The sequence below is a fragment of the Mesoplodon bidens genome, assembly GCF_964165515.1.
Source record: "Mesoplodon bidens genome assembly, chromosome: 19".
Lineage (NCBI taxonomy): Eukaryota > Metazoa > Chordata > Mammalia > Artiodactyla > Ziphiidae > Mesoplodon > Mesoplodon bidens.
The window spans coordinates 19,246,074-19,273,328 of NC_138179.1; the positions used below are offsets into that span (position 1 = coordinate 19,246,074).

The 27,255-nt window shown below is 41.4% G+C and overlaps 1 protein-coding gene across 1 annotated transcript in view; it reads right to left on the reverse strand.

The window, feature by feature from the left end:
• UBE2G1 (ubiquitin conjugating enzyme E2 G1) overlaps window positions 1-19,540 on the reverse strand; it is a 96,967-nt gene extending 77,427 nt beyond the window's left edge. Inside the window, exon 1 of the mRNA XM_081218073.1 lies at window positions 19,141-19,540. Coding sequence (XP_081074199.1) covers window positions 19,141-19,186 — 46 coding nt within the window. The 5' untranslated portion in view covers window positions 19,187-19,540. The remainder of the gene's footprint in view (window positions 1-19,140) is intronic.
• Window positions 19,541-27,255: the final 7,715 nt, after the last annotated feature.

Below are 27,255 nucleotides of genomic sequence, written 5' to 3' on the forward strand. Positions count from 1 at the left end.
AGGAAGTAAGACTTTGTTTGATACTTAAAGATTCTCCTTCAATAGACACAGTTTCAATGATGAGAACTACACGGCCTATTTAGGTACAAAATCGTTATTTGGTATACAATGAATACATTAACATAATTATATAAATGGTGTTTTCTGGCTCTTGAGACAAGACAAAACATTTCAGTTATAAAAAAGAATATAAATGTTATAAACCCTGATAATATAAAAACAATTAACAAAAGCTGCATGGGGGGGGAATCACTGAACAGTAAGTGATCTAATTTTTTTAACTTTCATAGCAAAAACTCCTATGTAAGGTTGATAAATCATTTTAATAATTAAGCCAACCATTAGAAGAGCTACAAATATATAACAAAAATCAGGAAAGGGAATTAGTGTTATGAAAGTCTTCATCTTTCACAGTGAGAAGTTAAAGTCATGAATTAAGAGCTATCATACAAATTATAACGGTAACCATAAGCATGAACTATAAATTCCCTTCTGGAGATGGAAAAGGAGAGGAGTGAATGGATGGGAGACTTACTTTTCATTTTATTCTCTTTGGTAGAACTTATATATTTGCCATGAATATGCAATATTTTTATAATTTAAAGAAGTGTTTTAATAAAAATTGAATTTTGCTTTAGCTATACAATGGAATACTGTGTTTGAAAAGAACAAAATAAGTTTCTACATACGAATACATAAAGATGTCTACACTATATTAAGTGAAAAATCGAGATGCAGAACAATGCATTAGGATGGTACTATGTTTACAATAAAATGTGTGGTACAGCCACCGTGAAAGACAATTTGGCAGTTTCTTATCAAGTTAAACACAGTCTTGCCATACAATCGGCAATCATACTACTAGGTATTTATTCAAGGTAACTGAAAACTTTACTTTCACACAAAAACCTGTATACAAATGTTTGCAGCAGCTTTACTCATAATCACTAAAAATAGGAAACAACCAAGATATCCTTTTTTTTTTTTTGCGGTATGCGGGCCTCTCACTGTTGTGGCCTCTCCCGTTGCGGAGCACAGGCTCCGGATGCACAGGCTCAGCGGCCATGGCTCACGGGCCCAGCCGCTCTGCGGCATGTGGGATCCTCCCAGACCAGGTCACGAACCCGCGTCCCCTGCATCGGCAGGCAGACTCTCAACCACTGCGCCACCAGGGAAGCCCCCTCCAAGATATCCTTTAACATAGGAACAGATAAGTAAACTGTGGTACAATGGAATGTATACACTGGAAAGTATACAGTGGAATACTATTCAGTGATAAAAAGGAACAGGCTACTGATTCATGTAACAAATGTAGATGAATTTTAAATGCATATTGCTAAATGAAAGAAGCCAGACCCTAAAAGCTACATATGACAAATTTAGGGAGAAGGCAAAATTGCAGAGACAGAAAATAGATCAGTGGTTGCAGGGACTGGTGGAGGAGGGAGTGGTCAACTGCAAGGGGGACACACAGGGGAATTAAAAATCGACAAGGATTGGGGCTTCCCTGGTGGCGCAGTGGTTGAGAGTCTGCCTGCCGATGCAGGGGACACGGGTTCGTGCCCCAGTCCGGGAAGATCCCACATGCCGCGGAGCGGCTGGGCCCGTGAGCCATGGCTGCTGAGCCTGTGCGTCCAGAGCCTGTGCTCCGCAACGGGAAAGGCCACAACAGTGAGAGGTCCGCGTATCGCAAAAAAAGGAAAAAAAAAAAAAAAAAAAATCGACAAGGATGGAATGAAGACTATGACAAATGAATCTAACTGTATTACAAATGTATGACATAACCTCACTGAAGGGGTTGGGGGGGTGGGACGCTGACTTAAGTAAGGTTGGAAATCAATATTTGTAAACTGAAAAGATAAGGACAAAGAACTGTATATAAACACTGTATTCTAGTTGTAAACTTGTTTCCCACAAGGGTATGAGTTAAAAATTCTAAAACTGCTTTTAAACAACTGGTAGGGGCCAGGTTTCTCACTGTCAGAGAGGGAAGTTACAAGAAAACAAGAAGGGAAGACTAGAATGAACATTCTGCTACTTGATTAGAGTCAGAAACATCAGTATGAACCTAGGGGTAGCTTAATACATATACAGATGGATATACAGAAACATTATAGATATGTATATACCTAAGTTAAAATACACATATTGCCTACTGCTGTCCTATAAGGTAATGACACTCCAGTAGCAACGACTACTTTCAATGCTCAGATCTTGGTTTCTAGATACTATTCTTGGAGAAACAGCTGACTCCAGGGCTGAGATAGAGAAAATACAAGATAGGTCTGACACATCCTGTAGTCATCAGAAAATAAGGAAGTGCTTAAAAACTAAAAGGTTGACTGCATGTCAAAGCAACATCAGAGCCAAGTTGAAAGAACTCTCAATGACCAAAGCTGGAACAATTTAGGGACAAAATGAATGACATAAGGAACAAAATAAATATATGATGATTAATTTATGTCAACTTTGCTGGGCCACAGTACCCAGATATGTCATCAAACATTACTCCAGATGTTTCTGTGACGGGATTTTTTTTTTTTTTTTTTTTGGTACGCGGGCCTCTCACTGCTGTGGCCTCTCCCTTTGCGGACCACAGGCTCTGGACGCGCAGTCCCAGCGGCCATGGCTCACGGGCCCAGCCGCTCCGCGGCATGCGGGATCCTCCCAGACCAGGGCACGAACCCGTGTCCCCTGCATCGGCAGGCGGACTCCCAACCACCACGCCACCAGGGAAGCCCTGTGAAGGGATTTTTTTTTTTAATGAGATTACAATTTAAATCAGCAGACTTTTAGTAAAGCAGATCACCCTCCATAATGTGAGTGGGCCTCATTCAATCAGCTGAAGGCCTTAATTTTTAAAAAGACTGACCTCCCCCGCAAGAGGAAATTCTGCCAGCACACTGCCTTAGGAATTGTACTACAACACTGACTCATCTCTAGGGTGCCAGGCTACCCTGCAGAATTTGGACTAGCCAGCCCCTACAATCACATGACATATAGATATATCTGTACATCCATCCTATTGGTTCTGTTTCTCTTCAGAACCCTGCCCAATACAGATTTTAACCCCCCAAATATAAAATATATAAGCCCATACTGAGTAAATGATTGAATTAACAAATAAATGGGAGAAGTGACAAGTCTTCCTTACAGATGAATTCCAAATGCTGTAGGTAGTGTCCCCTTCAATAGGTGGGGCCTAGTCCCTCCTTCCCACATGAGTATGGGCTGGACTTGGTTAAGTGAGTAGCTTACAAAGATAAGGGTAGGAGAAGAGAAAAACAGTAACTTTACAGTGGAGAAACCTGATCACCACTGCCTTAACCAAGGGATCAAGGTTCACATCACCAGTGTTGTGGTGTGGTTATCGACTGGCATGTGATAAGAAGGGCACTTCACCTCTGTGGTATTCTTTCTGAAAACCGCAGTCTAATCAAGAGAAAAACATTAGACAACCCCAATTTGAGAGACATCCCACGAAATACCTGAGAGGTATTCCCCAAAATTGTAAGACACAAAAAACAAGGAAACTCTTGAGAAATTCTCCAAGAACAGACAAGACTTAGGACAACTAAATGCAATGTGATATCCCAGATGGGCACCTGGAACAGAAAAATGGACATTAGGTAAAAACTATGGAAATCTGGGACTTCCCTGGCGGTCCAGTGGTTAAGACTCCGAGCTTCCACTGCAAGGGGTGTGGGTTCGATCCCTGGTTGGGGAACTAAGATTCCACATGCCATGCGGCACAGCCAATAAATAAATAAATAAATATGGAAATCTGAATAAAGTATGGACTTTAGTTAATAATAATCTATCGGGACTTCCCTGGTGGCGCAGTGGTTAAGAATCCGCCTGCCAATACAGGGGACACGGGTTCGAGCCCTGGTCCAGGAAGATTCCATATGCCACGAAGCAACTAAGCCCGTGTGCCACAACTACTGAGCCCACGTTCTGCAACTACTGAAGCCTGTGTGCCTTAGAGCCTGTGCTCCACAACAAGAGAAGCCACTGCAATGAGAAGCCCGCACACTGCAACGAAGAGTAGCTCCCACTCGCCGCAACTAGAGAAAGCCCACGTACAATAACGAAGGCCCAATGCAGCCAAAAAAAATAAGTTAAAAAAAAAAGATTCAAAAAAAAAAAAAATACTGATTCATTAATTGTGACAAATGAACCATACTAATGTAAGATGTTAGTACAATAATGGGGAAACTGGGTGAGGGGAATATAGGAATTCTACTGTCTTCAGAATTTTTCTGTAAATCTAAAACTTTTTAAAAATTAAGTTTATTTAAAGAAAAAAAGACCTATCACAGTGGCACTGCTTCCCCCAACAGCCATACCATATGCCTTAGACTCTGAAGAGGGCAGCGGGAAGCACAGCACCCTCACTGTGCCACTGCTGCACCTGCAAGAGTTAAGTATAAACCAAACTGGTTAATGACAGTTTTGTTCTTTTTCCACCAGGCAAATGCTAAGGGCAGAAGTTGCAGCAAAGGTATAATCCTAAGGGAGAGATGTAAAAACAACCAGAAGAGACACTGAAGATACAGTATTTCCCTGGGGAATTACCACACCACAGAGGTCCACAACAGTTTGAATAAAGCACAGTCCAAAGTCCTAGACTGCTAATGATGACAATATAAACCACCCTATGCACTACTAAATACAAAAAATAAATATTATCCTACTAGGTAAAAGAGTATTAAGGGAAGTCTCAGAGTAACAACCTTCTCTACATAAGCCTTGAAATAGACAGATATTTTACTTTAAGAATCCTACAGGTAGAAGATGAGAAATAGACAAATTCAAAATATCAGGTGAGGCCACAAGCAATAGTAGTTTTACCCTTCCAAAAGTCACAAAGTTTTCAGAATTTAACAGTGTACTATTGTATAAAAAGCAGTAGTTTTGGTAATAAGATGACCTGAGTTTAAAATCAAGTTTAAGGGCTTCCCTGGTGGCACAGTGGTTAAGAATCCGTCTGCCAACACAAGGGATACCAGTTCGAGCTCTGGTCCAGGAAGATCCCACATGCCTCAGAGCAACTAAGCCCGTGCGCCACAACTACTGAGCCTGTGCTCTAGAGCCCGCAAGCCACAACTACTGAACCCACAAGCCTAGAGCCCGTGCTCCGCAACAAGAGAAGCCACCACAGTGAGAAGCCCGCGCACCGCAATGAAGAGTAGCCCCCGCTCGCCGCAACTAGAAAAAGCCTGCGCACAGCAACGAAGACCCAACACAGCCAAAAAAATAATTTTTAAAAGCTTAAAAAAATTTGTAATAAATTCAATAAAGACTTTAAAAGTGGTCCACGTCAGAAAAAAAAAAGCGTTCTTCCTTTCAGAATTTCAATTTACAAAAAAGGCAAAATGCAATGAAAAAAATAATCAAATGTTAAGAAGCTACAAAGGGATGGCTGATGTTTGTATCATGTTTTATCTTTTCCAAATCTACAATAAACATGTTCATTTGTAATTAGGAAAGTTGTATTTTAAAACATACACATTCCATTTTCCTTTAGAATACCTTGATTTAGGGTTACCTGACATCTATTTTAAGAACTTTTAACTCACCCTCAAAAACATAAGAAAAAACAACAACAACAACAACAACAAACATAAGAAAACCAAAGAACATATGACCCCACAGACACCCTAGGACCCAAGTAGGAAAGGAATAATTGGATTGACACACTTTTATAGTCTCTATACAGACCTAATTTAAATACTGTTAAAGAACAGGCTCAGAGAGTAATGAAATCTAGCTGTCTTGGTTCTGCTATTGTGAATAAGCCAAACTGAGTTTCCTCCTGTGAAAAATGTGGTTAACCACCTTGGTAGGAAACCTAAGATAGCTAAGGTTGAGGACCAGAAAGAAACTTTGAAGACATTTAAAAAAAAAAGAAAGAAAGAAAGAAAAAAAAGTTAAAAAAAGGGACTTCCCTGGTGGTGCAGTGGTTAAGAATCTGCCTGCCAATGCAGGGGACACGGGTTCGAGCCCTGGTCCGGAAAGATCCCACATGCCGTGGAGCAACTAAGCCCATGCGCCACAACTACTGAGCCTGCGCTCTAGAACCCATGAGCCACAACTACTGAGCCCATGTGCCACAACTACTGAAGCCCACACACCTAGAGCCCATGCTCTGCAACAAGAGAAGCCGCTGCAATGAGAAGCCCGCATACCACAACGAAGAGCAGCCCCCACTCACCACAACTAGAGAAAAGCCCACACGCAGCAATGAAGACCTGATGCAGCCAAAAATAAATTAATTTATTTTTTTAAGTAGAAAAAGCTTTAAAAGGTGGGGGGAGAAAACCTTTAATTTTTGAGGTAATTTATAAAGAGTTAACTAGTCATAGTAAAGTTGTCCATTAGAGAAACTGCTTTGAGAGAAAAATAAGGACCTTGCTGAGACACTGAAGGTGCCCAACAAGTATCATTTGGCCAGCTATACTGTAAATAAGTGAAGGGGGGTGTGGTATAAGGGCAAGAATGTCTACACTACTGTGATGAAGTATATATATTCGAATTATCAACCAATATTTATTTATAAAAGTCTACGCTCCCCACTAGAAGGGGAAGCCAGGAATTGTATCATGAATCTTTGTTATCCCCAGGGGCTGGCATATAGAAGGAATTAAATGTTTACTGAATGCAAGTATTCTAATTGTTTCACTTTCTACCTTAAAAGGTTCAGTTCACATGTGCTTAAATCCTGTGGGGGGGGTCTAGAATGGTAATTTTAATCCATTCAATAAGCATTTACTGGTTGCTTGCTGTTTCAGCCACCCTTCTAGGCATCTGTGATATGTCAGTTAATAAACAAAACCAAAAATCTCTGTCCTTATGGAGAGACCGTAGTCAAATATCATTCTCCACTCTGCCCAAAGCAATGCTGAAGTGTGGTCCCTTAACTGGTGCCAATCCACCAAACTGTTAATGGTCCGTAATCACCAGCCAAAGGAAGCATTTCGAAACTCAGATAGCAATTTGATAGTCATTTTATATGATGAACCTAATATTATAAATATGGGCTCGAATCTGTATTTCATTTTTCTAATAATTCATTTTTATTGCTTTAAAAAATATTATATAATGAATTGAACTTTTTAAAATATTTATTTATTTGGCTGTGTCGGGTCTTCATTGCCGCACATGGGATCTTTTAGTTGCGGCATTCAAACTCTTAGTTATGGCATGTGGGATCCAGTTCCCTGACCAGGGAATCGAACCCAGGCCCCCTACATTGGGAGCATGGAGTCTTAGCCACTGGACCACCAGGGAAGTCCCTGGAAAATTTTTTTAAATTGGTCTTTCACCACAGATAATGAGAAGCACTGGTCCCACATACTTTGGATCACATCACTTCCCCCCTCCTCAGTGACTCTATTCTTCAGTATCTTTATGGTATTCCACAAATAAAACCAACCTTTCCAAATATTATTTTCCCACTAGTTCAGTTTATCATATACTCCAACCACATTGAATTGTTTTCAGAACAAGCTTTCTGTCTTGCTTGTTCTTCTCCCTCAGCCTTAAATACTTTCCTATTTTATGTGATCAAATTTTACATATCCTTTAAAAGTCAAGCACAAATGCCACCAACTCCTCAAAAGCCCTCCAGGTAGAAGCAAGCTTTCCCTGACTTTCTGATACAGTATTTTAAAGCAGCCCTCTGAGGATTTTCTACAGACTACCGAGTTCCTAGAATACAAGAATAACTTATTCATTTGGCATCCCTATATACTATACAAAACAGGCATCAAATTTGCTGAATGATGTAAGAGACAGTATTATATGTGCATAAATGAGCTTCACTCAAGAGATCAGAAAAACCTCCAAAATTATACCCAAAACTGTATGCATTTTTCTCAGGAGAAGGTCTTTAATGCTTACTAAATTCTCAAAGGAGTCTAAGAAGCCCCCAAATGTTAAAGAAACTACTGATATGGAAAGGGCTTGGGTTTCATTGGCAGACAGATATATTTCTGCCAGCCAGCTCCATCAGGGTTAGCTTGGCGAAATACCAGATATAATATAAACCTTAATTTCCTTATCTCAAAAAGGTGATAATATTTACTCCAAACATTTGCTGTAAGAACTGAATGTGACCACATATGGAAAGTCTAGGATCAGGAAGAGTAACCTGTTTCCTTCCTGCCCTCTTCCCTCTTTTACATGTTAGTGAAGTAAGCAGACTTAAGTTCTTTACAGAATTTTTTAAATTACAAATTACTGCCATCCCTTGAAAGTTGTGCCCAGACTACTTTCTTGGAAATCTTCAACAGGGTTATTTGTCTTTCATAAATACCTATTTGTTTTAAATCTGTCAACTTTAGACTTCTGTCATGCTAAGTAATTCTAATTACTGTTTTTTCTACACTGCTAAATGCAAAGTTTTTTTTTTAATATATAAGTTAATGCTCTTAAAAGAACTGACATCTTGAGCTTCCCTGGTGGCGCAGTGGTTGAGAGTCTGCCTGCCGATGCAGGGGACACGGGTTCGTGCCCCGGTCCGGGAGGATCCCACATGTCGCGGAGCGGCATGTGAGCCATGGCTGCTGAGCCTGCGTGTACGGAGCCTGTGCTCTGCAGCGGGAGAGGCCACAACAGTGAGAGGCCCGCGTACCGCAAAACAAACAAAAAAAGAACTGACATCTTGATTCTGCTGTATCCAAAACAGTCCTTTTCCTATGAAGCCTTCCCTGACTTCACTGTACTCTCCCATAATTAATCACTCCTTCCTCAGTGCTACCTTCTGCTCCTTCCACATGTATGTTTTATACTTATACTGCATTATACTTATACTGCAATATGTACTTATGTTGCATTATAACTTTGTTTACATGTCCATCAACGCCTACAAAATGTAGCACCTCAAGGCAGGAATACCATATCAATTATCTTTGCATTCCCCCAGCATTTCTCAATGCAACTGAAGAGCCCAATAAATGAGCTTTTATACTGATCCTCTCTTCCATTTTCCAAAGGACAACACAAGAAGTTTACAGGAGGATTATTTAAAATTAAGATGGAATTTCTACCTCAAACTACAGATTTCTCAATTCCAACTTCCTATTCCTTGAAAGTGTTGTTATGGCAATTATGTTGCTATGTTTGTAATTATGAATAGTAAGTTTAAAAAGGAGTTCTCTACATGAAAAAAGACTGATAAAAATGCTCTGGTTACAAGTGATTTTTAAAAACTTTTTATTTTAATACACAGATTTATAGGGCAATGGAAAAAATAGAACAGAAAGATCTCCTATACCCTTTACCCAGTTTCTCTCAATGCTAACATCCTGCCTGCATCGTATAATAGCGAACCCAAGAAATTGACATTGGTACAATCCACACACTTTATTCTTATTGTATCACTCTTATTTGTGTGTGTGTATAGCTCTATGAAATTTTATCACATTTGCAGATTTGTGCAACCACTATAAGAAAGAAACAGTTCCATAACCACAAAGATCCTTTATGCAGCTGCCTTATAGCAACACACTATTACCATCCTTAATCCCTAAAAACCACTAATCTATTCTCCATCTCTACAATTTTGTCATTTCAAGAATTTTATAAGGGTGTTAAGACCATTCAATGGGGAAAGGGAAGTCTCTTCAACAAATTGTGTTGGGAAAACTGGGTATTCATACAGAAAAGAATGAAGTTGAACCCTTATCTTACACGACATACAAAAATTTACCCACAACGGATTAAAGACCTAACGTGAGACCTAAACTATAAAACTACTAGAGAAGCTTTGTGATATTGGACTTAGCACTGATTTCTTGGATGTGACACCAAAAGCACAGGCAGCAAAAGCAAAAACAGACACCTGGAACTACATCAAACTTAAAAACTTTTATGCAAAGGGCATAATCAGAGTTAAAAGGCAACCTATGGAAAGGGAGAAAATATTTGCAAATTATGTATCAGATAAAAGGTTAATATCCATAGTATATAAAGAATGTATACAACTTAACAACAAAAAATCAAATAACCTGATTTTAAAAATAGGTAAAGGACTTGAATCAACATTTTGCCAAAGGTGATCTACCAAGGCCAACGAAGATGGGAAATGTTGCTTAATGTCAGTAATAATCAGAGAAATGCAAATCAAAACCATATCACCTCACATCAATCAGGATGGCTACAATTAAAAAAACAAGTGTTGGAGAACAAGTGGAGAAACTGGAGCCCTGTACACTGTCGGTGGGATTGTAAAATGGTGCTACTGCTATGGAAAACAGTGTGGAGGTCGCTCAAAAACATTAAAAATAAAACTTCTCAATACAGATGCACTACTCTGGTGGAGGATGTTGATACTGGGGGAAGCTAAGCTTGTGTGGGGGCAGGGGGTACTATGGGAAATCTCTGTATCTTTCACTCAGTTTTGCTGTGAATTTAAAACTGCTCTAAAGGGAATTCCCAGGTGGGTTCAATGGTTAGGACTTGGCACTTTCACTGCTGGGGCCCAGGTTCAATGCCTGGTCAAGGAACTAAGATCCCACAAGCCATGCCGTGTGGCCAAATAATAAAATAAAATAATAAAATAAAAAATAAAACGGCTCTAAAAATAAGGTTTATTTATTTATTTATTTTTTTAATGACTAGGCATTAGAAACGTGCTGGAAAAGGGCTCTTTATTTTTTTTAGTAATTTATTTATTTATTTTTGCTGTGTTGGGTCTTCGTTTCTGTGCGAGGGCTTTCTCTAGTTGTGGCAAGCGGGGGCCACTCTTCATCGCGGTGCGCGGGCCTTTCACTATCGCGGCCTCTCTTGTTGCGGAGCACAGGCTCCAGACGCGCAGGCTCAGTAGCTGTGGCTCACGGGCCTAGTTGCTCCGTGGCATGTGGGATCCTCCCAGACCAGGGCTCGAACCCGTGTCCCCTGCATTAGCAGGCAGACTCTCAACCACTGCGCCACCAGGGAAGCCCTAAGGTTTATTTTTAAAAAACAGAACTACCATATGACCCAGTAATCCCACTTCTGGGTATATACTCAAAAGAATTGAAAGCAGGATTTTGAAGAGATATCTGCACATCCATGTTCATAGCAGCAATAATCACAATAGCTAACAGGTGAAAGCAACCCAAATGCATCTACAGATGAATGGATTAACAAACTGTGGTATATACAGACAATGGGGTATTATTTAGCCTTAAAAGGAAGGAAATCCTGTCATATGCTACAACATACGTTACACTAATGAGCCAGTCATAAAAAGACAAAATACTGTATGCATTTACTTATATGAATCAAATGCAGAGAAACAGTAAAACAGTTGTTAGCAGCAGCTAGGTCAAGGGGGAAAGGGAGAGTTGTTTAATGGGTATAGAGCTTCAGTTTTTCAAGATGAAAGAGTTGGAGATTTGTTTCACAACAATGTGAATATACTTAACGCTACTGAACCATATACTTAAAAATGGTTAAGATGGTCAATTTTATGTTTTTTACCACACAGAAAAAAGAATTTTATATAAATGGAATCACAGAACATGCAACATTTTGAGATTAACTTTTCATTCAGCATTAATTCCCTTGATATCATCTAAGTTGTTCTGTGTATCAATGGTATATTTCTTTTTATTGCTGAGTAGTATATTCCATGGTATGGATGTACCACAGTTTACTCACCCATTGAAGGACATCTGGGTTGTTTCCAGTTTGCAGTTATTACTAATAAAGCTACTATGAACATTTGCATGTAAGTTTTTATGAGGATATAAGTTTTCATTTCTCTAAAATAAATGCCCAAATGTGTACTTGATGGGTTGTATGGTAAGTGTATATTTAGTTTAACAAGAAACTGCAAACTGCTTCCACACTGGCTGTACCATTTTACATTCCTACCAGCAATGTATGAGATGAAGTTTTTCTGCCTCCCCTGGCCAGCATCTGGTATTAATTTCTTTTAATTTAACTATTCTATATAGGTATGTGGTGATATCTTACTGTGGTTTCAATTTTCATTTCCCTGGTGTTTAATGGTGTTGAACAACTTTTTATTTGCTTATTTGCTATCTGAAATGTCATTCATGTCTTTTGCTCATTTTCTAAGCAGGCTGTTTTCTTTTACTGTCGAGTTTTGAAGAGTTCTTTATATTTTCTAGATCAGTCTTTTGTCAGGTAGTTTGCAATTTTGTTCTTCCAGTTTGCAGCTTGTCTTTTCATTTGCCTTTCAGATACAAAAGTTTTTTATTTTGATGATGTCCAGTTTACCAATATTTCCTTTTATAGATCATGCTTTTGGCGCCATGTCTACTTTGCCTAGAATTACTTTGTCTTGAAATAGAAACTCTAATTAAAATACACCTTATATAAGAAATTGATAATATAATTAAAGTGTAAGTACATTCAAAAGCAAATCAAAAGTGTCTTCTAATATAAAGGACATTTTTAGGTTTTGTTGTTTATACTTTTAACAGATCCCTAACCAATGGACAAGAAAAGCGAAGAAAAGCAGAGAAGGAAGAGTAGCAGTTTTTCTAAGTTATTAGACATTAATATAGAACATCAATAAAAGGTAAACATTTCCACTTACAAAAATTAACTTTTCAAAAATATTCTAGAACATCATAAAGAGAAGTACACATCTCTACAGCAACTGCAATAAACTACAGAATTTTTTCCTAGCTGTTTCTTTGAGGGCCAGAATCTATCAATGGAACAGCACTGATAAAAATTTCTGATTTAGGGAATTCCCTGGCTGTCCAGTGGTTAGCATCCACACTTTCACTGCGAGGGCGCAGATTCAACCTCTGGTCAGGGAAGTAAGATCCCGCAAGCCGCGTGGCACAGCCAAAAAAAAAAATTCTGATTTACTTGAATTAGCCTAATACTATCTTGCACTAGGTGAAAAAAATTTTAATTCTGTTTTAACATGTATATATCTTATATCCTAAAGACCCATTTTATTCTTATTCCCTCATTTATCTGTTCATACCAATAATTCATGTTCGTTACCAAAATTTGCAAAATATTTGCTTTTTTTATTTGTACTTTTCTGTGGCTGAAATGCCTTCAACCAAATATAACTATACTGGGCTTCCCTGGTGGCGCAACGGTAGAGAGTCCGCCTGCCGATGCAGGGGACACGGGTTCGTGCCCCAGTCTGGGAAGATCCCACATGCCGCGGAGCGGCTGGGCCCGTGAGCCATGGCCGCTGAGACTGCACGTCAGGCTCCGCAACGGGAGAGGCCACAACAGTGAGAGGCCCGCGTACCACAAAAACAAAACAAAAGAAAACAAAACACAAATATAACTATACTATGTTTACTTGGCCAGACTGGTTCCATAGCATATACTATGCTTTCCTCTCTGAAAAGTTATTTCCTATAAACCAGTCAAGGATGGCATTAAACAGACTTTTGCAGGTCATCTAGTGTTTTAAATTCTAACAAAAATATTTCTCAATAATTTAGAAATGCAAAAATCCTTCATCCTAAATTGAAGTGAGTCCATTAAAATAAAAGAATGCTTAGCATTTTACTTGCTTGAAGCAAGAGTGCATCCACACTACAATTTACAATAAATTAGCATGACCTCCTCAAAGAAACTTGCACTAAACAAGATCAAATAACCCAAGGATTGAAAGTCTTCTTGATATATACACTCTTCACCTGAAAAGTCAAAAAGCGACAATAATATAGTAGTAGTGAATGGATTTTCAGATTTTCCTCACTCGATATCACTCTACTAATAATGAAGGCATCTAATGTCACATTTATATGCACACATATCACCAAATATAATGTGTATTAACTCATAAGCTATATAATAAAACCATATACTTTGGCACTACTTTACAGTAAGTACAGATTATACTAATATACTAATATGTACAAATTAGAGTTTACTTCAGTATTTTAATATATTAAGCAGTACTTGAGAAAGTGAGGTCTTCCATTACAAAAGACGAGTACGTTTCATTTTGACTTTATACAAGATTAAACTACCATTACTTATAAACAACTAAATTTCATTATATATCAAAAATATTCACAGTAACACAAATTATAACTTAAAACATTGACTCCCTAATGTTAAGAAAATTCACTTACTAAAAAATTAAAGACTTTTTTCCCAGCTTTACCGAGATAAAATTGACATATAACATTGCATGTGTTTAAGGTATACACATGATTCAATATATGTACATATTTTTAAATAAGATTCTGTAACATAACATCAGATGCATAATTCCTTGATGCTTCCTCCACTACAGGGATTACAAATCACCCAACACCCCTCTCTTAACCACAATGTCTGTTTCATTTATACTTTTTTTCTGACAGCATATAGTAGCTGCATTATTTCTATAACAGTGTAATGATTTCTGGATATAAAAATTCCCAAACTCTATTAAACAATTAGTAGTTTGATGAAATATAAACTTACTTTTAGACTTTTCTTCCATTTCTAAATATGTGGGTAAACAACATTAATATACAAATATTAATACTCTGCTCATCACCTAGAATCTTCTACCACTAGGGTATCCCTGTCAATAATCAATTACTCTATTTCTGCTACTTTAAGATTATTAATGAAATTTTATGTCAGAATGCCAATACATTCTAGAAAGGCCAATGAGAAATATTAAAAATTGGGCTTTCTTTGGCCCCATCTGGACATGTAGACTAATACTCTGTGAAGGTGAGGCCAGGAATCTGTATTTTTAACATACTCCCAAGTGATTTTATTGCACATAAATCTGAGAAACACACATAACTAACTCATCACAACCTACTTACATGGGTAGACAAGGAGACAAAGATTTGGGAATGTTGCAGATTACTTTAAAATATGCAGTCAAGGGCTTCCCTGGTGGTGTAGTGGTTGAGAGTCCGCCTGCCGATGCAGGGGACACGGGCTCGTGCCCCGGTCCGGGAAGATCCCACATGCCGCAGAGCGGCTGGGCCCGTGAGCCATGGCGGCTGAGCCTGCGCATCCGGAGCCTGTGCTCCGCAACGGGAGAGGCCACAACAGTGAGAGGCCCACGTACCGCAAAAAAAAAAAAAAAAAAAAAAAATGCAATCAAAATTTCTACAGTGAAAGGAGTTCAATTGTTTTATTGTTACTGCTTAAGAGATTCTTCTTGCTAGTTCTGGGATGACAGGTACCTATGAGAAAGCAACTACTGTGTTGTCAATGTTAAAAAAACTCAAGTGATCTTAAAAAAAAATTCCTCGGGCTTCCCTGGTGGCGCAGTGGTTGAGAGTCCGCCTGCTGATGCAGGGGACACGGGTTCGTGCCCCGGTCCGGGAGGATCCCACATGCCGCGGAGCGGCTGGGCGTGTGAGCCATGGCCGCTGAGCCTGCGCGTCCGGAGCCTGTGCTCCGCAACGGGAGAGGCCACGGCAGTGAGAAGCCCGCGTACCGCAAAAAAAAAAAAAAAAAATCCTCATTCTTTATAAATGTTTGTCATAAAGTAAAAGTTAGTATGGTTAGAGTAGGGAATAAGTCCAATTAGTCCAATTTATTTTCTCAGAGTTAAATGCTAACACAAAAAAGCTTAGCGCTACTTTCAATCTATGACATTCTGCAGAACGTTGGTCGTAAAGTGACAATGGCTAAAACACCTTTTTATGATTACCTTAAGAATATCACTTAGATTTTAATGTGCATTATTTCGTACATAAAATTTTATTAAGATGAGAACATTCCCCGATCATTTTGGTAGGTACTGGATAAATTAAGCTCGAATATTTAAATTTATAAAACCATATTTCACAATTGTGTTAAACTGTTGCTCCCTGGAAGACAATATAGCCAATTAGAAACAATGAAGTCTCTAATAAGAAGGTCCTGAATATGAATCTAGCAGCACCACTTACTACCTGTGTGACCTTGGGCAAGTTACTGATACTCTCTTAGCCTCAATTTCCTTATTAGGAGGATTAAATGAGATAATATATGTAAAGCTCTCAGCGAAATGCTTGGTAGATGCTATGCTAGTCCTTAGGAAACGTTAGCCCATAAACATATATGTAAACATATATAGCCATATAAACATATACAGTATAAGAAGCCACACAAGAAATTATCGATGATGGCTGCTTCCAAGAAAAGCAGCCTGGGTCGGGATGGAAAGACTAAAACTTTTTTATACTCTTTGTATTTTTAACCACTGCTTACAACACCTTTTCAAAAAAAATTAAATTATCTCTTGTGCTGTGGGATTTCTTAGTGTTTAGCATTATGCACTGCAAAAACTGAACTGTGACTGCTGAATTCGCAAAGAAATAAGTCATAGTCTAATAATACCCACAAAGAAATACACAACCTATCTGATTTCATGAATCTGTCAGGTGTTCTTACTTGCTTCACATTGGCCATTATGGTCTTAACTAAAACACCTTAAACCAGAGTTTTCAACCTCGCATGACTATGTCCCTCAGGGGACATCTGGCAACAGAGACATTTTTGGTTGTCACAACTGAGGAGGTGTACTACTGGCATCTGGTGGGTAGGGGCCAAGAATACTGCTAAACATTCTATTATGCATAGTATAGGCCTTTACAACAATAATCAGCCCAAAATATCAGTGGTGCTGAGGCTGAGAAACTCTGCAACCCAAGGAACCATTCTGCTTCACTCAGAAAGTAACCAGGTTCTTCATTACAGTTACCAACAAAACACAACACACACACAATAAATTCTCCCCTCAAATAATGAAGTAAAATCCTTCAGGACTGGCAGACTAGGGGCTCAATAAATGTAACTATTGTTAGCCACTGTTGTTGTTAAGTTTCTGAAATTCTAGCAGCTAGAATGGCTTAGGTTTGTGTGTCTACTCAGTTCAATACATTTCAAGATTTTCAAAGCATTTATTATCAAGCCTTCCAAAAGTTCACTCTAAATTATTTCAACAGACTACAGTTTACCATTCTTTCCTGTTTTCAAATGATATGTGAAAAACCAAAAAGCTTAAACAATGTACTACTAATGACTAAAATACAACAGGGCCTTTATTTCAGTATGTAGTTTTATCAAGTCTTCCCAATAAACTTGATATTTTCACATTTTCCTTAATACACTGGCCTTGACCTGTTTTATACATTTTGAGCATGTTAATAAACTTCAAAAATTTGAGAAAAGATTAACAACAGTCCATTGTGTCTGATCAAAAAGACAAGAAAATTAATCAGCAGCTAAGTAACTTTATAATGAGGCATGAAAAATTACAAACTAAATCATTCTGTCCTCCAAACTTAAAGCATATCTTGGTGTGCCTTATCAAAAAGTCAACCATTAAGAAAGAGCTTTGGGAAATATCTTATCAATATTTGGGATTAATCTTGTAAAAGAGTGCAAAACTGAACCAAGTGGCTATCAAAATTTACAGCCTGTTCACAAATAGGATGGAAAGAATTTTGAAATACTGCTACTGGTAACACTGTTATTAGTCATACTTTACAGTCTTAGTAACTGCTTAACTTCTTTTACACCTTTAAAATATGTATCTTTCCCATTATGAAAGAGTTGAGTACTGTTTTAATACTGATTTAGTATTTTAATACTGTTTAACAGTCCACCACATAATTAAAACTTACTCTGATTTAAAGTATTCTTAGGGAGAAAAAAGAACATCTTGATTCCTTCCTCCAAAACAAAACAAACCAGAAAAATACACAGAAGAGTAACGTGTGTTTGCAAATATAAGATGCAATGAAGTTACTCTTTCACTGCTTGCCCAATACATTTGCGATGGACACAGGTATCACTAGAAATTCTCCATTCACTCCGTCACTCCCCCTGAGCATTTAGAACTTTAGTACTTGTCCAAACCTGCTTGCTCATGCTCTAATAACAAACCTAATTATACAACCTGTAACAGCCCCTGACAACCTTTTCCTTAATAAGCCATAAAGGTGATTTAACTAACACCTCAACCTAAGTCTTAGTAAACCTATTTCAAAAATAGATGTCTTCATTCCTGCCTCTGGGTTCTGCCGAGGGCTCAGGGCCGCTGTCTGTGGAGTGGGGAGGTGAAGATCCGTCAGAACTGAGAATGACACAGGCTGGGCGTGGGGCAGCAGTGGTAACTGCTGGTTCATTTCTCTTTAAATCTGGCAGCACGTGGGGCGGCATTGTGAAGCCACCGACCCGCCTCCCCCCTTCCACTCCGCACACGTACGTCCCCGTCCCCACTGCGCATGCTCCGCTCACACAGTCCTAGCAGAGTCGGAGCCAACCCCCTAAAAAGTCAACCTGGAAGCCGCAAACGGCCGGAGGCCGGGACAATGGGGGAGGGGGGACGCAGGCACCTCTGGGGAGGTAGGCCGGCCACCGCCCCAAGCCAGAGCCCGCGGGCCTCAGCCCCGGGGACCTGCAGGCCTGCTCAGGAGCCTGGGTCGCTCGGAGCACAAAGCCCCGAGCCGGCCAGCGAGCGGCTCCCGGCTCGGCCCGCTCCTACCCTCCCCCAGCCGGGCGGCGCAACCGGAGCCCGTGCCAGGCGGAGGCAGGCGAGGCGGCGTCCCGCGCCCCGCAGGGTTCTCAGACCCCGCGCGCCCGCGACGAGGCCCCGGAGGCCGGGGCTTTTGTTGTCCGCCACAACTCCGCGGACCCGGCGCTGTCTGGGCAGAAGTTTGGCGCGCCTCACCTATCCGCCCGGGGGTCAGTTCCCCTCGCCCACCCTGCCCCCGGCTGTCCGCCCGCGGCTCCGACAGCCGAGGCCGGGACGCGCAGCCGGCCCGGCCCAGACGCTCTTCCTGCCTCGGGGGTCCGGCGGCCTCTGCCGCACCTGAGCCCGGACCCGCCCCTCCAGGGAGGGTCCGCCGGGGCTGGGGACCTACAGCCCCTCCCCCGCAATGTCCCACCGAACAGTGGGGGAGGGGGCAATCTCCCCTCCTTCCCCCGGGGCGGCAGGCCCAGTCCCGGGGCCGAGGCTGGGGCGCGTCCCCGCCCCAAATGCCCTAAGAAAGCAGGGAAAGAAGTGATGGGCCCGGCCGGGACTGGCGCCCTGGCTCCCCAACCTCGCAGGCCCGCGCCCGGCCTCGCCGGGGGCTGCCGCTTCCCCTCGCCCGTCCGGCCGCCCGCCCGGGAGCGCCCAGGAGAGGAGGAGCGGGCAGCTACTCTCCGCGATCGCGGCCCGGGCCGGCGCCCCTCCGCCCGCCCGCTCACCTGCCAGCTGTCTTCGCAGTAGCAGTGCCGACTGCAGCTCCGTCATCCTCCCCGCCAAGGGCCCGGGCTGGCGCCGGGGCTTTCGAAGGACTGGGGACAGGCTCTGAGGCTGCTGGAGCTGGGTGTGCTGAGGAACTCGGGCCCCCACGACGGGAGCGCCGAAGCCGACGGAGGCTGGGCTGGGGCGGCGGTATCGGCGTCTCGCTGCCGGTGCGAGTCCGCTCGCTTCAGCTTTCCTCACAGCGCCTCACGCCCGGAAGGGGAGGGTACCCGTGCCGCCGCGGCGCGCACTGGGACTTCGCTCGCCCGCTTCCCTCCTTCAACCCGCCAGTCGGCCCCACCGGTGCCTTCCCCCGCCACTGCCTCACTGCGCGCAGGGTCGCTCCACGCAGGCGCGCCGGGGCTGCCTACTTCGGAAGCTGCCCTCCCGCTAGGCCGACCCCTCTGGCTCCCTGCCCCGCCTCCGGAGGCGGAACCCCGCCCCCTCCGCGCAGTGGCCCCTCACGCCGCCATCTTGGGAAGGTCGCCTCCTGGCCGGGTGCCGGGGCCTCGGCGGGAGACGCCCCGCGGACGTCATGACAAAGAGGTCGCGGGGGTCAAGACAGCACCTCCGGGTCGAAGCAGGTGGTCTGAGAGTGAAGGGGCCAAAAGAAGTGGTAGATGCCTAGTTGTTGGCGAGCGCCCAACAGCTATCTAACACTCCACACATGGTGTACGAATTAGTCATTGTTAAAGGCGAACTTAGTACTGGTGTGCCCCATTTTAAGCACACCCCCAAAATAGACTTCAGATTTGCTGGTAATTCACTTTACAGAAAGTTGCACAAAATGATTCTTGAAATAAGTAAAATGTTCTGCATCTCATAGCATAAAATGTTTAAACATCGTTAATAATCTCTATGTGTAAAGTGAGTTGAGATTAGCAAAATCTGATATACATGGTACCAAATATCCAGAAAGGCATCTACTATGTAAAGTCTAAGTGTGGGATCTAGGGTTTGGAAAAAGCAACCTTACACCGCTCTACCTCTTCTCATCCTCATTCCCACAGCTTTCTGCCTTGCATAACAGAGTCTTAATAAAGAGACGGAGCAGAAGGAAAAATGATACCTAATGGCACTCAAATGTATCTGTTCCTTCAAAAATATTTACTGAACCTGCATTAACTTTGTACCTGAACTGTAGAAGACACAGAGGACACAGCTCTGTTCCTATCCTCAAAGATCTTACAGTCTCTGTGAGCTCCAGGTAGGGTAGCCAGAGGAGGACCAGGTTCTAATACAGTTTCTTGATTCCAAAAATTACTGAAAAAATTGTCCTCACTCTCCCCCTAAAACAAGAATTAAAAGGAACAAATAAACATTAAGAGTGAATTTGCAGGGCTTCCCTGGTAGCGCAGTGGTTAAGAATCCGCCTGCCAATGCAGGGGACACGGTTCGAGCCCTGGTTCGGGAAGATCCCACATGCCGCGGAGCAGCTAAGCCTGCCCGCCACAACGACTGAGCCTGTGCTCTAGAGCCCGGGAGCCACAGCTACTGAGCCCGCGTGCCACAACTACTGAAGCCCGTGCGCCTAGAGCTGGTGCTCTGCAACAAGAGAAGCCACCACAATGAGAAGCCCACGCACCACAACAAAGAGTAGCCCCCCTCGCCGCAACTAGAGAAAGCCCACGTGCAGGGGAAAAAAAAAAAAAAAAGTGAATCTGCATAAAAACATAAATCTACCATTTTAAAAAAAAGGTGAATTTGGACTCCATTGGGAAACAACTCTCTGGAGCTAACCCAGGTTTTGTGAAGCCTAAAATTTACCCCGTTTGAAGGACTCTCTTTAGGGAAAAAAATTTTTTTAATTGCGTTTGAATATGATTGTCTATTTAGAATGAGAAAATAAACCACAAATAACTGTATGCTTGGAAAATTGTTCCCTTTCTCTGACATCTCTTGAGGCAGGTTATCAGAAATTCTGCTTGATTGCAACATGGTTTCCTCTCTCACCTAAAACAAATTCCAGCCTTCTGGGGAGCTCTAAAGCTTCCTAAGCTTTACCAGAAAAAAAATCCGTTTCTGACACTATCCCTCTTTTCTGGACCAAAAATCTTTCTATTTAAGTAAATTTTTAGTTTTATCAAAGTAGTAAATACACATAGTTCATAACCAGTGTATTAAGGATTATAGTGAAAAACAAACGTATTTCTCACGTGTGCCCTTCACCATTCCTAAATCCTGCTTACCAAAGGCAATCCCTTTTAACTCTTTTAGCAGTTTCTTCTCGTAGTTACCTCCATTTATTCTAAATGATATAATGCTTTTTCTTGATTTATCCATTTTAGACCTTATATATTTATTCTTATTGTAACTGAAGGATTTAACTGTCATGCTACTTTCCATCTTTTATTCTCCTAAATTGTTAAATTATCATATCTAGTTATAGCAATAAATGGTTTTTACACTATTGTGACTTTGTAAATGTTGAATAGGAGAGTCAAATACTATAATGGATTATATTCATTCCTTACACAGATTTTTTTTTGGAGGCCCAGTGTTTCTAATTATACTTTTTTTTCTTGCAGTATCTTGATTATAATTAATATCCTTCCCTTCCCTATCCCACCCCAGTGCTATTGTACCACTTATCCTATCAAGCCCTTTTTCTTGAAACTCTCCCTCCTAGAAGTCTCTATGTTACCCTCTAACCTGGGCTGGTTGCTTTGGGCTATGCTTCCTACATAGAAGTCTTCTTAGGACTCCCCTTGGCTGCTCTCCTGGGCTGAGTCTACTGCATCCTAGATCAAGTCTAATTACTTTTTGTTACTCCCTTCTTTTGCTGGAGCATATTATCAGATAACTTCTGATGAGTATACATGAGGCAAATTTTCCAAGTCCTTATAATAACAGCTGAAAATGGCATTATTTTAAACAGCTATAATTAAGTGCCAGTTTAGCTGGGTATAGAATTTTATGTTTAAGATCAAATATTTTTTCTTCAAAAATGTGAAAGCATTGGTCCATTGTCTTTTAGCATCCAGTGTTGCTGTTGATTCTTATGCCATTGTCAGTGACCTCAGTGACCTACTTTTTCTTCTTCTCTGGATAGTCTTAGGATTTTTTTTTCTTTTTTTTGGCTGTGTTGGGTCTTTGTTGCTGCACGCAGGCTTTCTCTAGTTGCAGCAAGCAGGGGCTACTCTTCCTTGCGGTGTGTGAGCTTCTCATTGCAGTGGCTTTTCTTGTTGTGGAGCACAGGCTTCAGTAGTTGTGGCTCATGGGCTTAGTTGCTCCACTGCATGTGGGATCTTCCCGGACTAGGGCTTGAACCCATGTGCCCTGCATTGGCAGGTGGATTCTTAACCACTGTGCTACCAGGAAAGTCCTTTTTTTGTATTTTAAAGTATCATGATCATATGCTTTTGTTGTCTATAGGATGTTTTCTTTTTTTAATTCACTGGGTTCACAGTGAGTTTTGTAGTGACAGAATGGTTGTTTTCATTTACATACAGAAATAAGCTTAGAATAATGAGATAGTCTGCATTTTTCTGGTATACAAAAAATTATTTTAAAAAGCAGTTGATTTTTGTATGTTGATCCTGCAACCTCACTAAACTCTAAATTAACAATTTATAGATTATTTTTATTTTCTATGTAAATAATGTAAGTGCAAATAATGGTGTTTCTATTTCTTTCTTTTGATACATTGTTTCTCTTTTTGCCTCACTGTGCTGGCTAGGACCTCCAGCAGAGTTGTGTAGAAGTAGTAGTGGGCACCCTTGTTTTTTTCCATTCTTAAAGGGTTATTTTGATGTTTCATTATTTTTTTCATGCTGTAGATTTTTTTTGTAGATCATTTTAACAGGTTAAAATTCCTTGCTTATTAAGATTTTTTTAATTAATTAATTTATTTTATTTATTTATTTTTGGCTGCGTTGGGTTTTCGTTGCTGCATGCGGGCTTTCTCTAGTTGTGGCGAGCAGGGGCTACTCTTCGTTGCGGTGCACAGGCTTCTCAATGTGGTGGCTTCTCTTGTTGCAGAGCATGGGCTCTAGGCATGCAGGCTTCAGCAGTTGTGGCTCGTGGGCTCTAGAGCGCAAGCTCACTAGCTGTGGCGCATGGGCTTCGTTGCTCCACGGCATGTGGAGACTTCCCAGACCAGGGTTCAAACCCATGTCCCCTGCATTGGCAGGCAGATTCTTAACCACTGCACCACCAGGGAAGCCCTAAGATTTATTTTTAAAATAATCCCCAAATCTTTATCTCCAGCCCAGATCTTTCACTAGTTCATGTCAGTGCATCTAACTGTCTAACTCTGTGTTCACTGACCTAACAAATGTTCATTGAACATCTGCTGTGAGCTAGAGGTGATTCTAAGACCTAGGGTCCGGGAGTAAACTAGACAGACCAAGTTCCTGCCCACATGGCACAGACATCCAGTGAGAGAGGACAATCAGTTAAAAAGGTAAACAAATATTAAACAAGTCATCATTATAACAAGTGATATGATAGAAATAAAAAAGGTAAGGAAAAGAGTAAAGTTTAGATAAGGTAGTCAGGGAAGTCCTCTCTCAAGAGATTATATTTGAGCTGAGTTCTGAATTACAAGTAGGAGATGCCATTTGAGGATTCTGGGGAAGAGATTTCCAGGCGAGGAAAAGCTACTTCTAAGACCCTATGGTAAGAAAGACCTTGGCTTGGGACTTCCCTGGTGACGCAGTGGTTAAGAATCTGCCTACCAATGCAGGGGACATGGGTTCGAGCCCTGATCCAGGAAGATCCCACATGCTGCAGAGCAACCAAGCCCGTGCGCCTCAACTACTGAGCCTGAGCTCTAGAGCCTGCGAGCCACAACTACTGAGCCCGCGAGCCACAACTACCAAAGCCCGCATGCCTAGAGCCCATGTTCCACAACAAGAAAAGCCACAGCAATGAGAAGCCTGCGCACCACAACGAAGAGTAGCCCCTGCTCGCCACAACTAGAGAAAGCCCACGCACAGCAATGAAGACCAAACACAGATAAAAATAAATAAAATAAAATAAATAAATCAAAAAAAAGCTTAAAAAAAAGAATGTAAATCCTGAAAAAAGTAAACCCTGAATATCAATTTAGAAATAAATAAATAAATAAAATTTTTTAAAAAGGAGAAAGAGCTCGGCTTGTCCAAAGACTAGATAGAAAGGGGGTCAGCATGGGTGTGGCGGCCCTACTGGAACCTGATGAAAAGGGTGCTAAGAGCAGGTTGGAGAGACAGACAGGGGTCATCTTACAAAGGAGGCCTTGTTGACCACAGGAAAGAGTCTGGATTTTAGTTTAGTTACAGTGGAAACCTTGAGACTGGTGATTTACATTGTTTAAAACTCCCTTTGGCACTTATACAAAAGAGAAGACTTTACTGGAAGATCAGTAAGAAGGTTATTGCAGAAGATGAGGCAAAAGATGGTGGTAACTTGAACCAGAATGGGGGCAAGGATAGTAAAGTAGGTGTGGGGTGGGGAGACTGGGAATGGATTTGAGATAAATTTTGGAAGTAAAATAGGAAGGGCATGCTGATGGATTGAATGTGGGTGAAGGGGAAAGACGACTCCTAGGTTTATGACCCCTGGAAGAACTGGCTTTATTTCAAAAAGGAAGACAGGAACAACAGGTTCAAGTGGGTGATATAAAGAGATCTATTTTGGATGAGTTATATTTTAGCTCTTTATTAGACATCCAAGCAGAGATGTCAAATTAGCATATGCATACATAAGACGAGCTCAGAGGAGAGGCCAAGACTATAGATTATAGATCTATAGATACAAATTTGGAGAGATCAGGTTTCCTAGGGAGAGAGTGAACAGAAATTTTTTTTTTTTTTGGCTGTACCATGTGGCTTGCAGGATCTTAGTTCCCCAACCAGGAATGAACACAAAGGAGAAAAACCAGTGTGGGGTGTTACAAAAGCCAAGACAGGAGCAAATGTTCCCAGGAGGAAGGAACGTTCAACTGCAACAGGCTATTGAGAGGTAGAGAAAGATGAAGACTGAGAAGGATGCACTGAATTTTTTTTTTAATTAAGACAACTGGCATTTATTGGACATTCGCTATGTACAAAGTAACTGAATAACCACTTTGATGCATTACCTCACAGATTACATACATTAACCCTATTATTTCCATTCTACAGATGAGGAAACTGAGGCTTAGATTCAGTGGTCTGCTCAAATATCAAATCCTCTTAAAACATAGTAAATGGTGGAATTGGGATTGAAACCCCAACTGTCTGTTGCCAAAACCTGAGCTATTACCCACTGTACTGTACAGCCTCCTGTAACAGCAGGTGTAAGAGGTTGCATTCTGTCTCCTTAATATATTAAGTTACTTAACAACTCACCCAGGCATGACCATACTACCTGTTTCACATTTCACTACCTGAAAGAATTTAGTAACATTTCACACCTGGATGTTTGTGCACTTTGCCTTCAAAATCTTCTAGGAAAATATTCAATGAAGAAGTTTCTAGCATTAAACTGCAGTTGGTCTCATTATTAACACTATTCTATTCAGAGAAATCTTTATATAATGTATTCTGCTTTTGGAATTTTTTTTCTTGAGGTATAATTGACATATTAGTTTCAGGTGTACAGCATAATGATTCCATGTTTGTATACACTGAGGTCACCACAATAAGTCTAGTTACCATCCATCACCATACATAATTAACAAAAAATTTTTTTCTTACAATGAGACTTTTAAGATGTACTCTCTTAGCAACTTTCAACTATTCAATACAGTATTATTAACTATAGTCGCCATGATACACATTACATCCCCGTGACTTGTTTTATAACTGGAAGTTTGTACATTTTGATTCCTTTCACACTCCCCCTCCCCCACCACGCACTGAATTTTGAAACTGAGAAGCTGTTTTTGACCTTGATAGAAGGATTTTTTTTTTTTTTTTTTTTTTTTTTTTTTTTTTTTTGCGGTATGCGGGCCTCTCACTGTTGTGGCCTCTCCCGTTGCGGAGCACAGGCTCCGGATGCGCAGGCCCAGCGGCCATGGCTCACGGGCCCAGCCGCTCCGCGGCATATGGGATCCTCCCAGACCGGGGCACGAACCCGTATCCCCTGCATCGGCAGGCGGACTCTCAACCACTGCGCCACCAGGGAGGCCCGATAGAAGGATTTTGATGGAGCAATGTTGACAGCAGGCAGAGCAAAGTGGGTTGAAGGCTAAATGCAAGATGGAAAAATAGAGATCTCAGTGTCGTGTGCTTATTTGAGGTTTGTGGTCCTGAACTGCAAAAGGAACCAATAGGTCCAGCCCGGTAATTTTTTTTTTCTGGCAATTTTCAGTTGCTCGGGTGTAGGCATGAAAAACTCTGATAGCTGGGGTACATTTAGGGTTGGGGGCTAGCCAGTCAGGTAACTGGAGATTGAGATGGAGACAGACAGGCAAGTTTGTTGACGTTGTATGAAGAGAGTGCCTGTAGTAACGGACTCTTCTCTAAGCTGAGTAGAGAAGGAAGTGAAAATGCAAGGGAGCTGGTAGTGAAAAAGTGATACAAATAATGGGGTCTTGATGAGTTTGAAGAGTTGTGTGGTGTAGACACTAAAGCAAATTGACTGGAAGGATAGGAAACGGTGGTCAGGGTGGGTGGTTTGAAATCCAGAATTCAGCTGAGGTATGGTAATGGGTGGTGAGTTGGTCTCCTGTGAACGTAGGAGAGGCTGGTGGGTGGGGAGGGGAGGGGAGGAAGTCAAGGAGGTGACAGGCAGGAGTACTGGATAGGTCTTCCACGTGAGTAATTAAGTGCCCAAGGACAAGAGGTAGAGTAGAACGAAGGGAAAGGCCGTGAACCAGGAGACAAAGTTATTGGTAAATGGGTCCACAGATAATAGCAATAAAAAGAGTAATAAGTGGGACCTCCCTGGCGGTCCAGTTGTTAAGACTCCACGCTTCCACTGCAGGGGGCAAGGGTTTGATCACTGGTCAGGGAACTAAAATCCCACAGGCGGAGTGGCACGGCCAAAAAAATAAGAGAGAGTAATAAGTGGTACAGCGGAGATGGCATTAACCTCAAAGAGCTCGGGTTTGGGAAAGTAAACAAGAAAGACTGGGAAGCAGCAGTGAGGAACCAGGAGACTATGCT